The sequence below is a fragment of the Spermophilus citellus genome (assembly GCF_964194105.1).
Source record: "Spermophilus citellus genome assembly, chromosome: 15".
Classification (NCBI taxonomy): domain Eukaryota; kingdom Metazoa; phylum Chordata; class Mammalia; order Rodentia; family Sciuridae; genus Spermophilus; species Spermophilus citellus.
In genome coordinates, this window is record NC_138195.1 from 59082951 (window position 1) to 59095523 (window position 12573).

General features: G+C 47.7%; 1 protein-coding gene across 5 annotated transcripts in view; it reads left to right on the plus strand.

The window, feature by feature from the left end:
• LDB3 (LIM domain binding 3) overlaps positions 1-12573 on the plus strand; it is a 62608-nt gene that overhangs the window by 23957 nt on the left and 26078 nt on the right. For 2 of the 5 annotated variants that reach the window (XM_081267358.1, XM_081267361.1), the window contains one exon: positions 11003-11185. The exons of 2 other annotated variants lie outside the window; for them this stretch is intronic. In XM_081267358.1, the coding sequence (XP_081123484.1) occupies positions 11003-11185 (183 nt within the window). Of the gene's footprint in view, positions 1-4392; positions 5155-11002; positions 11186-12573 lie in introns of those variants that run through there. One more of the 5 variants, XM_081267360.1, reaches the window with a different exon arrangement.

Genomic DNA, 12573 nt, shown 5'->3' on the forward strand with positions numbered 1-12573 from the left:
TTTCCTGAGTACAGGCTGGTCAGGGACTTTGCTCCTCATGGGGCCAGTCATGCATCTACCCATTTCTACTCCCGAGTCCGAAGTTGCATCCCTAGACCCTGCTGACCTGTCCTGTTGGCCAAGAGCAACCATCACTCCTTCTCTTGCCAAATTCGCAACACTCCCAGAGCAGATGCTAAGGGTCTCTCCTGAAGGCTGAGTTTCCCCAGGGAGGCTTTGCTGCAAACTGCTGCCAAGTATTTTATTCCAGAAGGACCTGAGTTTGCTAAGCCTGTGCATGGTGACACTCTGTGCTGTCTTGTGTAGTGCAAAAGTTTGTGGGAACATTGAGTGAGTAGCGTAAGGCATTCAGTACCTGGCAGGAATACTGGTGCAAAATTGCATGGCAGGAAAACCTTGCGATCTCTGCTTCTGCTCCACCTCCAAGGCCTGCCCATCCTCAAAGTCCCGGAGGAGACCACAGTTCTGCCCCACCCCCCTCCTCTCCACCTGGGTCCTGGCTCCCAGTGGTGTTTCTGGTGTGTCTGGTAGAACATAGTTTTCCTTTGAGGCTCCAGTGTCCACCTGCTGGCCAGCCCAAGTTTGAGTCTAATCTCCAAAGACTCTTTCCAAAGATTCTATCTCTTTCCAGGTAAGGGGAGGAAGGGCAATGAACAACCCAGGCAGCAAAGAGCCTATACCTTCAGAAAACATCCAGGCTGGCTTGAATCAGCTTTCTGCATACTTCCCCATGGAAGCTACTCTAGTAGGTGTAGGTGACACAGTTTCACAGCTTCCATCTGAAGCAGCCGAGCATAAATAGTACTTTCATCTCCAAAGTGGAGTCCCTAATCTCAGAGACCACTGCAACTTTCTTATGACTTCAGGAAGGCATCCTGGGACCCTGTGGCTCAGAAGGTTGGGTCCATGGTGGTGGGTAGTTGTGATCGGGTTGGGGTGGTAGCAAGCCTGGCTCCGTCTTAGACAAAGCATGGATCTGTGAGGCATCTGGATTCTGCTGCATGGATGTAACCATCCTGGAGGCCCTGTGTGTGACCCAGACATCCTTGCCGGAGTCTTGTGGTTTAATTGCCTACAAGTGCAGTCTCTGTCCTGGCTGATGCTTGTCAGGCGCAGAACTCAACAGCTCTCCAATCTCCCAGGCAATAAGGAACAACATTGAGTTTAGTGACAAGTTCCTAGAGAAGTTGAAGGTGAGGGTCACATCACATGTTCCTCCTAAAACAACAAAAATCCCTCCAAGCCTCTTCTTTACCCCATAGTCATTGGGGTTCCCCCCATGCCACTCACCTGCTTCATGCAGAATGTCAGCACTCTGGCTCTTCCCCCTCCTTTCTGTACCCCCTTGGGCACTTCAATGTCCTCTCTGCTCCCCTGTGCAGTCAGTTATCGTCTCTGTCTCAGCTCCAGCCACCAAGCTTCCGTGGCAGGCTCTCATAATGCTAGCACTGCATGGGGCCGTCCCTCTAGAGGGACCCTCTTAAGCAAACAGTTAAAAAAAAAGTTACCTGCAACCTGTATTTTGTACATTTTTAGCTTCTAATACTGTGCCACCCGCAAGTTTAAAAGTCATAACTGGAGAGATTAGAACATCCCCAAGTGTTACAGTCTGAGCAGCCTTGGTGGGCTCTCTCTTTCTTTCTCTTGTTCTCTCTTTTTCCCTTTCCCATGTGTATTTGTCTTGTTGCTCCTTTCTTCAGCTAGATGAGAACTGCTACACAGCACCAAGCAAGGCAGGCTTACTAGACTCACAGAGGCTCCAGGACTATCCCTCACCCTGTCACTGAACCTTCACTGATGGCAAACTGTCACTCAACCTCAGCAGACTTGGCTAGAAATGACAGTTTACAGGTTACTGGCTGCATCTGATTTTGCACCTTTATGTCCTGGACAGTTTCGATAGCATGGTCATGATTATATATAGCTGTATGAGCTATATGAGCCTTGCCGGAGGGAGGGCTTTTGCTCATGCTGTCTTCGCCCCTTCACACTGATCTTAGAGAAGCAAGTATGAGGCAAGGGAAGAAGACACCCAGCATTTCATGGTTTGTTTCTGATTTTCTCTAGAGCTTTAAACCATTCACGTGGACATCTCTGGGCCTTAGTTTCCTCTTAGTTTAAGGAAAGGTTGGACTAGACCAGTAGTTTTCAACTCTGTTAGCTGTGCTTCCCTTTTGTCAAGTTTTTACACAAAGACCCAATATACAGGGCTGAAGGGGCACAGCAAGAATTTGCCACATGAAGCAGACATGGGAAATTGCACCTCTGAAAAATGGGGATGCAGGGACATGGGAACCAGTAACTGATGACTGTTACTCTGCAGAAATATAAGACCAACACTGCCATATCTTCTGATCTTTAAGGGCCTAAAGTTGACATTCTTGATTCTTTATGTGATAGAAATTCATTTTTTTAAATTAAGCTTCTTAGTTTGAGATAATTGCTGATTCACCTGTAAGTTTAACAAATAATACAAAGCTCCCATGTACCTTTTACCCTATTTCCCCCAGTGATAGCATCTTGTAAAACTTTACCAAAATATCAGTGGTATCAGTGACTTTGCTGCAGTCAGGACACAAAACATTATGTCACCATAAGACCACTCCTTGTTGCCTTTGCAGAGCCATGCCCACCTGTGCCCACCTCCTCTTAACCTCTAGCAACCACTAATCTGTTACCTGTTCTCCATTATATCACTTCATCCTTGTCAAGAATGTTATATAAATGAAATCATAGAGTATGTGATCATTTTAGGATTCTTTTCCAAACAGCATAATTCTGGGAATTTATCCAAATTGTTCAGTGTACTATTACTGGTTGAGCATCCCTAATTCAAAAATCCAAAATCTGAAATGCTCCAAAATCTAAAATTTTTGAGCACCAGTATGATGCCGCAAGTGGAAAATGTCAAACCTGACCTCAGGTCACAGGTTGCAATCAAAACACAGATACACTACTGGGGATAGTGAGGCAAGTTGGAGGCCTGTGTTGGCAACTTGGTGAGACTCTGTCTCAAAATAAAATTTTGAAAAGGGCTGGGGGTGGAGCTCAGTGGTAGAGCACTCATCCAACATTCAACCTTCAGACCATGTTATAAGGTATATATGAAACAGATGGATTTTATGTAGCTTTAGACCATTCACATCTCTGGGCCTTAGTTTCCTCTTAGTTCAGACTTGGGTTCCCAAGATGTCTCATGTATATGCAAATATTCCAAAATAAAAAAAAATCTGAAATCTGAAACAATTCTGATCCAAAGCCTTTCAGATAAGGGCTACTCAACCCGTAGTTCATTTGTTCTTTTGTATTGCTGAGTAGCATCCCATGGCATGGATAGCAATTAATTTTTTATTTTAATTTTATTTATTGATGTACTTTTTGCAGTGCTGGGGATGGAACCCAGGACCATGCACATGCTAAGCTGATGGTACACACAATTACACCCCAGTCATAGTTTTATTTATTTATTTTTATTTTAGTTGAATTTCTGTACAGGTTAAACAATCTGTGTTTATGACTAGAAGTGGCCCCGTGGCCACCAGTTTGCACCTCTGGTCTGGAGGATGTTGGAGGTCTCTCCAGCCAGGAGGGTCTAGGATTCTGGCATCTATCATGCTGGATTACTGTGTCCTATACTTCTACATTTCTGACTGCTGCTTACCTGCTCTGTACTGCACCCTCAGCTGAGCAGACTGTGGGTTGAGCCCCAGAGATTCCACTGGTAGGAAGTGGCAGGAAGTCTGATCCTCTATATCTGTGACAGTAGCCTTGTGAGTATGTGTGTGTTTGTGTGCACTCGTGTGCCTGGGTTGCACTTAGGCCTGGGCGGACAGGGACACTAGTTGATGTGTGACAGCTGCTCTCTAGGGATTCTGAAGGTGAGGTAAGGCCTGGGCAGCATAGGAAGGTGACAAATCTGCCCACCAGACCTCAGCATAAAGGATAGATGCCCCCCTTTCTGTGCCCAGCTAGGGGAGAGAGACCTAGGCCCACCTGCTTGTTCGGTTCAGTCCCAAGAGCCCATGGCCAAAGCAGTCCTGCCCAGCCCTAACCACATGGGCCAGGGAGACCCCCCTCCTCAACTTTGCCCTCTAGTCAGGCCCCTTCTAAATGGGCCCCCACTCACTCAAAGGAGGGACTTTTGTCCCTCCATCCTGTTCCCAGGACTCTGGTATTTCCCCATTGGACCCAGGCCTAACCACCTAGAGAATACCCCATGGATGGCAAAGCTTCTCTAGGCCAACTTCCTTCATCCCATCCCTCTGCCCCAGCTTCAGACAGGGGAATGGTGGAGACGTCCCCTAACCCCTCTGTTTCTTCCTCTTTTCTCTCTCTTTTCCTGTCTTTCTCCCTGTCTCTGTCTCTCTGTCTTTCTCTCTCTCTGTGCCACAGGGAAAGGTTTGAAACGGAACGTAACAGCCCACGTTTTGCCAAGTTGCGCAACTGGCACCATGGCCTCTCGGCCCAAATCCTTAACGTTAAAAGCTAAAAGGCTGCCTGGAATGTCCTGACCCCTGACAGGCTGGACCCTCTCCCACCTCCCCCTGCACAGATCTGGCATGTGAGCCCCACGGTGATGCTTGACGATGTGTAACTGTGCTGGGGGCACCTCTGGTAGCCAACTGCAGCACTTCTGCTCTCTACCCACCCCAGGGTTGCTGACTGGGGCCCAGTCCCACTCAGTTCTGCACCCACCCTCCATACCCAGGGCAACCCTCACCACCCCCACATAGCCAGAGCTCTGCTCCCCTGCACAGGCCCTTAGTTATAGATCAGAGAGGACATGATGGGGTTTGTTGGCATGACACCCCAGAACAAGGAAAATGAATGTGCCATTCCTCATTTTCCCAAACTCTCAGTTCCTGGCCTCATGCTATCTTGAAACAAACTGACCATAGATCAAGGTCCTGAGAGGAGGCCAGATTCCTGGCCCTGCTGACTGCTCTGCTGCCCCCTGGAGGTCAGGGCAACCTGGACCAGGGCTCTTGACAGAGGAAGTAGAAGTCAGAATAGATGAGACAGAGACCCTCCTGGCTGTGGTGAGATCGGGGCAGGCACTCTCTTCCTGTACCGTGTGTGCTGGCTCCATAGTTTTTTCTCCTGTATATATAAGCATGCTTGTTCTGAAATAAAGAGGATTTGAAATTAACCAAACCAAGCCCCAGTCATGCTGTACCTGTGTGCGTCCCCCTGAGAGGGGCTATGAGGGTGGTGTCTGGGGCAGAGAAAGGACAGGCACTGTGAGCAGAGGGGCAGGGGCAGCCTTCCAGGTGGGACCCAGAACAGATCTGCTTTCCTAACTCATGGACCCCACACCCAGGCTAAGGAACCCTGGGAGGAAGACAGCCTAGGAATCCAGGCTGTGGCCCCATGGGCAGCCTCAGCCTCCCATGGGGCAGTGTGAATGGGGGGATACCTGTGCCCCCTGCCTCTCCTCCTACACCCAGCTACAACCAGAAGGCAGAGCCACCATCCCTTCCCATCAGAGAGCATGTTGCAAGCCCTTCTCACAAGCAGGCATTCTCAGCCCAAAGGGGCAAGAGAAGGGCTCTGGGACTAAGGGGAAGTTCATGGAGAAACTTGAAAGGCTGGGAAAGGGGCTCAAGGGAGAGGAGATGGAAAGAAGACCTAGAAGAGTATGGGTGATGGGAGAACAGGGAAGGCAAGCAGCTGGATCTTGCTCCCAGCCCCCACCAGCAGCCAATACTATTCCAGAGCATTTAGCAAGGGCCAGCCATAGCAGCAGCAGCTGAAAAGGTTCCAGCTGAGCTGGCAGCCTCACACTGTCCCATCCCACCCACCTGTCTACTCATCAGCCTGGTCCCTGACTGCTTGGGATCATAGGCTGAGAACATGAGGACAACTTCCCCTGACAAATAAGGCTGGATGCCCTGAGTCCTTTTCCCACTCCTACCATCTCGACATACCTTTTCTTTCTGCCTCCGGAGACCTTAGCAATCTCACATGGAAGGGCTGGCCAGGGATGCTGCTCTCTCCTGCCAACCTCCCCTGAGATGCTCCCCAAAGCTCCCTGACAGCCTGTTCCTCCTTGGCCTCCTATCTCTTCTTGCCTCCATCAGTCTGACACCAAAACCAGGGAAAGGCCAGGTAAACATCACTCTGGCTGAGGAATCCACCTTGGGGAGGAAAGGGGGATACCTTTCCCCTTTCTTCCTGGAAAACAACTATATTTGACTGACATTTTACTGAAGACTTGCAAGGCCCAAGGGTGGCTTATGGAGCAGGGAGCTGCCAAACAGAAAGAGGTCCCAGACAGTGGGTATCCTGAGGCTGCCAGAGGACCTGAGCCAATCACTCAGAGTTGGCAGGCTCTAGGACCCCTGTCCCAGGCCTCCAACTTGTTGGAGCCACTTAGTTGAAGACCTGGAGGGTTCTTATTTGCTTTCTTGCCTGCCTGTGACTTCTCAGCTACCCCAGGCCCCTATGTGCAGTGTCTCGTGTAACCCCAGGCCAGGGGTCCTTATGAAGCCATTTGATATAAGCAATAGTGATATTCTTATTCAGTGTCCATATCTGAGGGTGTCTGTCAAGACGTTTAGCTGCAGTGGGTGCTAAAGGAATTAGAAAGGGACAATGGTGTCTGTGACTACAACCTAAGATTGATTGTGTGGGGTGAGAGACAGATGTCTCTCCTACTGGAGGATCAGAGAAGGCTTCCTGAAAGAAGAGTCAGCATATGTGGTCTTCAGGAATGGTTAGGATTGGGGTGTGTGCAAATAGGAAGGGCTGCACAGGCAGTCTGAGCAGAGGAAGCAGGGTTGCTGAAGAGAGGGAGTTAATCATTTGGGCTAAAATGGAGGGAATGCAGAGGAGGTCATGTTCAGGAGGTCCAGCTCTCCAATCTCAGGATATGAATTTTTTTAATGTATTCTGAGGACAAGGTGGAGCGAGCAAAGGTTTCAGGACACCACTCCCACTCCAGCTGATGGGGTGCAAGTCACACCGACCACAAGTCAAAAAAGCAAAGCAATAGGCTAGGATTCCCCTAAGCAGTACTCACCAGGCTATAAAGATGGAATGCAGATCAGCTGGGTTAAATTTCACAATTTCACAACCAGTCACCTGATTGATATTCTGTCATCATCCAATCAACAGATTTTCATACACCACTATCTTAGTTCACACAAGTATCATCAATATTCTAATAATGGCAATCACCCCTGTTCACTCCACCAACACCAATCACAATATCCACACCATCACCAGCAGATCCAAATTGAGCCCAGTGACCATGAATCTGAAGACTCAGTACCACCACTAATATCATCCTTTTCAGATATAGTAGGTCCATCATCAATAACAACAACATAAACTGGACCCCACCAAGGGCCACCACAACAGGGCAAGGACAAAGGGTGGTCACACTCCTCTTCAATGGTGCCCAGGTAGAAGCAAGAGTCAAGCTATGTAAAAAGATATAGTCCCATGCAGTTGTGAACATTTGAGTCTAGTTTAGTTTAGTTTGATCTTTTGCTTAGATATTTAGAGTAGGCTATACCTCCTTGGGGCTGGAGGTATAGCTTTTGGGTAGAGCATGTGCTTAGCAATGCATGAGGTTCAGGGTTCAATCTCCAATGCCAAAACCTAAAAAAATAATAAATAAAGTGAATTATGACCAAGGTAGGAGGCATCTGTAAAATCCTAGACCAGCTTGAGGTGGTCTCACAGGCAGTTTTTAGGACTAAAGCATGTAAGTTTTCTGCAGTGCTTGCTCTCTGATGCCTTCCTTTTGGGATTTCAGAACTTCATTCAGGAACTGAGCAGGAACAAGAACCCAAGATCCTTTAAAATGTTCTTTGTTGCCTCCTCTCCCTTCCCTAGGCCCTGGCTGCTCGGTGTCTGCAAACAATGGTCCTAGATAGGATGCAACTCAGGAAGAAGCTCCAAGCAGCAGGCTCATGCTCATGCCCCCATATCCCTGGTAGTGACCTTGGTCCTTTCCTCTGCAGAAATGAGATGGTATTAGTGGTGGTGCTGGGTCTTGAGGTTCATGGTTACTGGACTCAATTTGGATCTGTTGGTAACGGGGGGAGGGGGTTGTGGTTGTTTTTGGTGGTACAAAAGAAGGTGACTGCCATTATTGGGATATGGATGCTACTCATGTTAACTAAGATAGTGGCGTATGAAAATCTCTGTTGATTGGATGATGACATAATATCAATCAGGTTGCTGGTTGTGAAATTGTTCACACTGTCACCCAGCTGATCTGCATTTCATCTTTTAGCCTTGTGACTACCACTCAGGGGAGTCCTGACCTTGTTGCTTTGCAGCATGGGCAGGGTCCAGGTTGACATTATGATCTATGTGAATGATGCCTCATCAGCTGATCAATGATGAATTTTCATAAGGTCCACGTTCAGTTCCAACTTTATCCCCTACAACACAGGGTTCATTTGGAGCTATGGTTGCGGAGAGCTGCAGGTAAAGTGGTCTAACAGCAAATTGGAACAAAGGGGATAGGCAAATCCAGCTTTTTATTTGCCCATGCTGGAAATTGTCCTTGTTCTTATCCTATGTGGTCTCCTCAATTCCCAGAAGTTCACTGGAAGTGTGGGGTGGGGCAAATCAAGGAGTCTCAGGTCCTATGTCAGCTCTGACCTTCCCAACCTGTTCATCCTGTAAGGTCAGACTGAGTAACCAGCTCAGCTATATGACTTCAAAGCCTGCAGCTTCTTCTCTGAGGCAGTCACATAACATGCATGCTTCCAGAAGCAAGATTTTTCACAGAGATTGGGCAAGTGGCCTCACTAAAGGGCCAGGGGCAGGCACTGCTACAGGCCTGCCTGGGGAAGGCCCCAGGCAGACTATGGCCGATGTCCTTGCCCATCCCAGATACCTTCCATGAAGCTTTTGAGAAAAATGACTCCTTCTCATGGGGCAGTCAACCCACAACTTTGCTGCTTCTCCATTTCTGTGCCTCCCTGGTCTTTTCACTCTGTTTCATTCTCTTTTCTTTCATATACCTCACTAGATGGAGTAGAGTAATTGGGTGATGCTTTGGTAAAGAGCATCGGGCCTTCTTGCATTCTTAGCTAGGGCAAACTTCTCTAGCACTTTGCTACTCCAAGTGTGGTCCATGGGCCAGTAACATCAGCATCCCTGGGGAGCTTGTTAGAAACATAAACTCAGCCCCATTCTAGACCTGCTCAACCAGAAGCTGCATTTTAACAAAATCCCCCAGGTGATTCATATGCATTTAAAGTTTGAGAAATATAGTGATTAGGGCTCAAGCCCTTCTCTGCCACTTGAGAACTGTGTGATGTTTTATCAGAGATACAATCTCTCCAGATTTCAGACTCCTCATCCGTAAATTGACACTCACCAAACCCATCATACTTGATGATGATTGAAAGGATAAAACAAATAATGGGATAAAGCTTATGCTATGGGAAGAACTCAGTAGAGCGTAGTACTCTCATTCCAATTATTACCAATAATAATAGTGCCTTTTATTGTAGAAAGATTCCACTCGGCTGATTACAAGAAGAGTTTTCTTTTCTTCCTCCATGAGGTTCTGCTTAAGTTTTCAAATCAAAATGACCCTCAATCGTTTTGTCCCTAAGGGTAAGCTTCAGAGCCCTGAGCAATTAAATACTCTGTTTTCATTTCCTCATCTACTAAATAGAGTTGATCAGAGGGGTGTTATGAGGAATTAAAGACATAATGCTTGACACTTAGTAGGTCAATCAACAAGTAACATGGGGGGTGGAGTTATTCCCACTTATAAGATTTGCATTTTTTTTTGTCACTGTTGTTAAAAATACAAATGCCAATCAAAGAACAAAGAATGATCTGGGTGAATTTGCACACACCTGTAGTTCCTGCTATCTGTGAGGCTGAGGCAGGAGAATCATTTGAGCCCAACCGTCCTAGACGGGTCTGGGCAACACACTGAGACCCTGTCTCAAAAAAAATTTTTTTTTCTTTTCTTTCCTGTAATTTAATTTTTATTCTTCACCTCATTTCACAGGTAGCAGAAATCTAATGCCATAAACCCAGGCTCAGACTGTTCTTGTCTTCCTGGAGTGGTTCTGGGAAAGAGTTATTTACAAGATGCCCAGGCATTCAGAGTTGAGACATCTGGGCATCCGGTCTACCTGTCCTGGCTGAAGAATATTCCCATTCTGTGTGGCCACAAAGGTCCACACTGGCAGAGTGGTCACCTCTCTTGTTCCAAATTATAAGGCCTTTCAGATCTGCTTTATAACTCAGGTGCTCAGGCCTAGGCCCATGTCTTTCTTAGGTGTGTGGGAAATCTACTTAAGTATCTAGATTACACAGTGGCATGAAGATCTTTGAGCTTTCTGGTGTCTACCTGTCCCCTTACCACAAGTTCTGCCACTCCCTAAAAGGGCACAGTTACCTCCATCTTTGAATCCACTTTATCCACTTCTGGTCCAGATAACCTTGATCTGCCCAGCATGATACCTTTTATCCATTTTGCAAATGTATTGTCAGTGCCCTGAATCTTTCAGAGCCTGAAGAACAGTTTCTCACAACTCTAGAGCTTAAGGCCTTGACACCCACATATCTTACTTCTGCTTTTTTTTGTGTGTGTGTGTATCATCCCTCTCTGAAGGTAATGCATGCCCCTGACTAAATGATGAACTAAAGGGAAAGGAAAACAATAAGGGAGAAGAAACTTGTTGATAATCAAATCTACTTTTCCACTACATTGTGTTTTGCTGAGAAAGAAAGTTAGGAAGCACAAAAACTTGGGGGGAGTTTTTTCCTCCAGGATTGAGAATGTTTTTGATGGTACCAGGCCCTACCGTGGTCTGAGCATCTCCTCCCAGGATCCCAGAGGAGCTCTTTCCCTACACCTGGAAGATGCACCCTCTGGAGGATCCTGCTCTATTTGCAGTACTGATGTCGCTTTCTACCCACCTGTTGCAGCTGTACCCACCTGCCCCATGCAGAGCCCCCCCCCAGGGTCTGGGGCCCCCTTGACTTGTTATCTTTTTTGGTCCCGCCTCATCAGCACCCCTATTGAGCATGCTCCAGTGTGCACCAGCCAGGCCTCCACCCCGCTGCTGCCCGCTTCTGCCCAGCCGCCTGCTGCCGCCTCTCCTAGGGCAGCCTCGCCACCCCTGGCCACAGCTACTGCCCACGCTGCCACCGCCTCTGCTGCAGCCCCTACCTCGATCCCTGCGGACAGTCCAAGGTAACCAGCCTACAGGTGTGGCCCTGACGAAGAGAAAGGGCAGAAGGAAAGGCCCCACCCTGGATACATCTGTGGGCATTGGGATCCATGGTGTTTAGGGCCCTGGGGTCTCCCAAGAAAGCCAACACTGTATGGTACAGAGTATGAAGGGGGAAGCTGGGGGGCTTTTCAGGGGACTGCTCCACCTGTGGCTAAGAAGAGAGGCAGGAACATTGCCCTGCCATCCAGGAACACACCTCTAGTCACAAAGGTAAAAAGTCTCACGCACCAACGAAACTGTGCACACACAGAGATGACGAAGTGAACTGTATAGATGGTCCTTGTTGCTGGGTAGTGGCACATGCCTGTAATCCCAGTAACTCAGGAGGCTGGGGTATAAGAATCACAAACTTCAGGCCAAGGTCAAGTGACTAGTGAGGCCCTAAGCAACTTAGTCAGACCCTGTCTCAAAATAAAAAACAAAGTGCTGGGGATGTGGCTCAGTGGTAAAGCACCTCTGGGTTTAATCCCCAGTACAAAAAAAAAAAAAAAGTCCTGTTCCTGGAACTCAGCTAATGAAGAATGAAAGTTGTTCCAAAGGGCTGGGGAGATTAAGGAAGCTCCCTGGAGGAAGGAATATTGAGCTGGGTACAGAAAACAAGTCAGATTTGACCAAATACTTAAGCTGCTACTTGTCCACATCCCCTCCCCTCTCTTCTCTTGATAGAGAAGCATGTTAACTTCAGAGACACCTGATGTATGTAGTAGGACTTAAATTTCTGCTCCATTACCTTCTGTCTGTAACCTTGAGAAAGTGACTGAACTTCTCTGAACTTCATTATCCTCATCTGTAAAGATGTTTAAAATAAGCAGAACATAGTGGTGCACACCTGTAATCCCAGTGACTGGGGAGGATGAGGCAGGAGGATCATAAGTTTGATTATAGTCATCTTAGTGAGACCCTCAGCAACTTAGCAAGAACTTGTCTCAAAAACATTAGAAGAAAAGGGCTGGAATGTGGCTCAGTTAAACATCCCCCATACGCGCGCGCGCGCGCACACACACACACACACACACACCCCAGGTTCATTCCCTAGTACAAAAAAAAAAGTTCAAAACAACACATGTATTTATGGGGTCGTGATGGAAAAAGTGTATATGAAACACCTAGCACATAAAAAGGATACAAGTACTTCAAGTTCCTCCACCCCAACCTGCCCTCCTGGATACCCATCAAGCAGAAACCAAAGCAGGGGGGTTTCAGGGAGGCAGAAGAGGTGGGATGGACAAGTTACTCTGGAGCCAACAGTGAGTGCAACAGCAGGGGTTAGCCCAGCTCTCTTTTGGGACTTCCTGGAGCTGTGCAGTTGGTGTTTGGGTTAAGACCCCAGCTCTCCTAGTTTTCCATG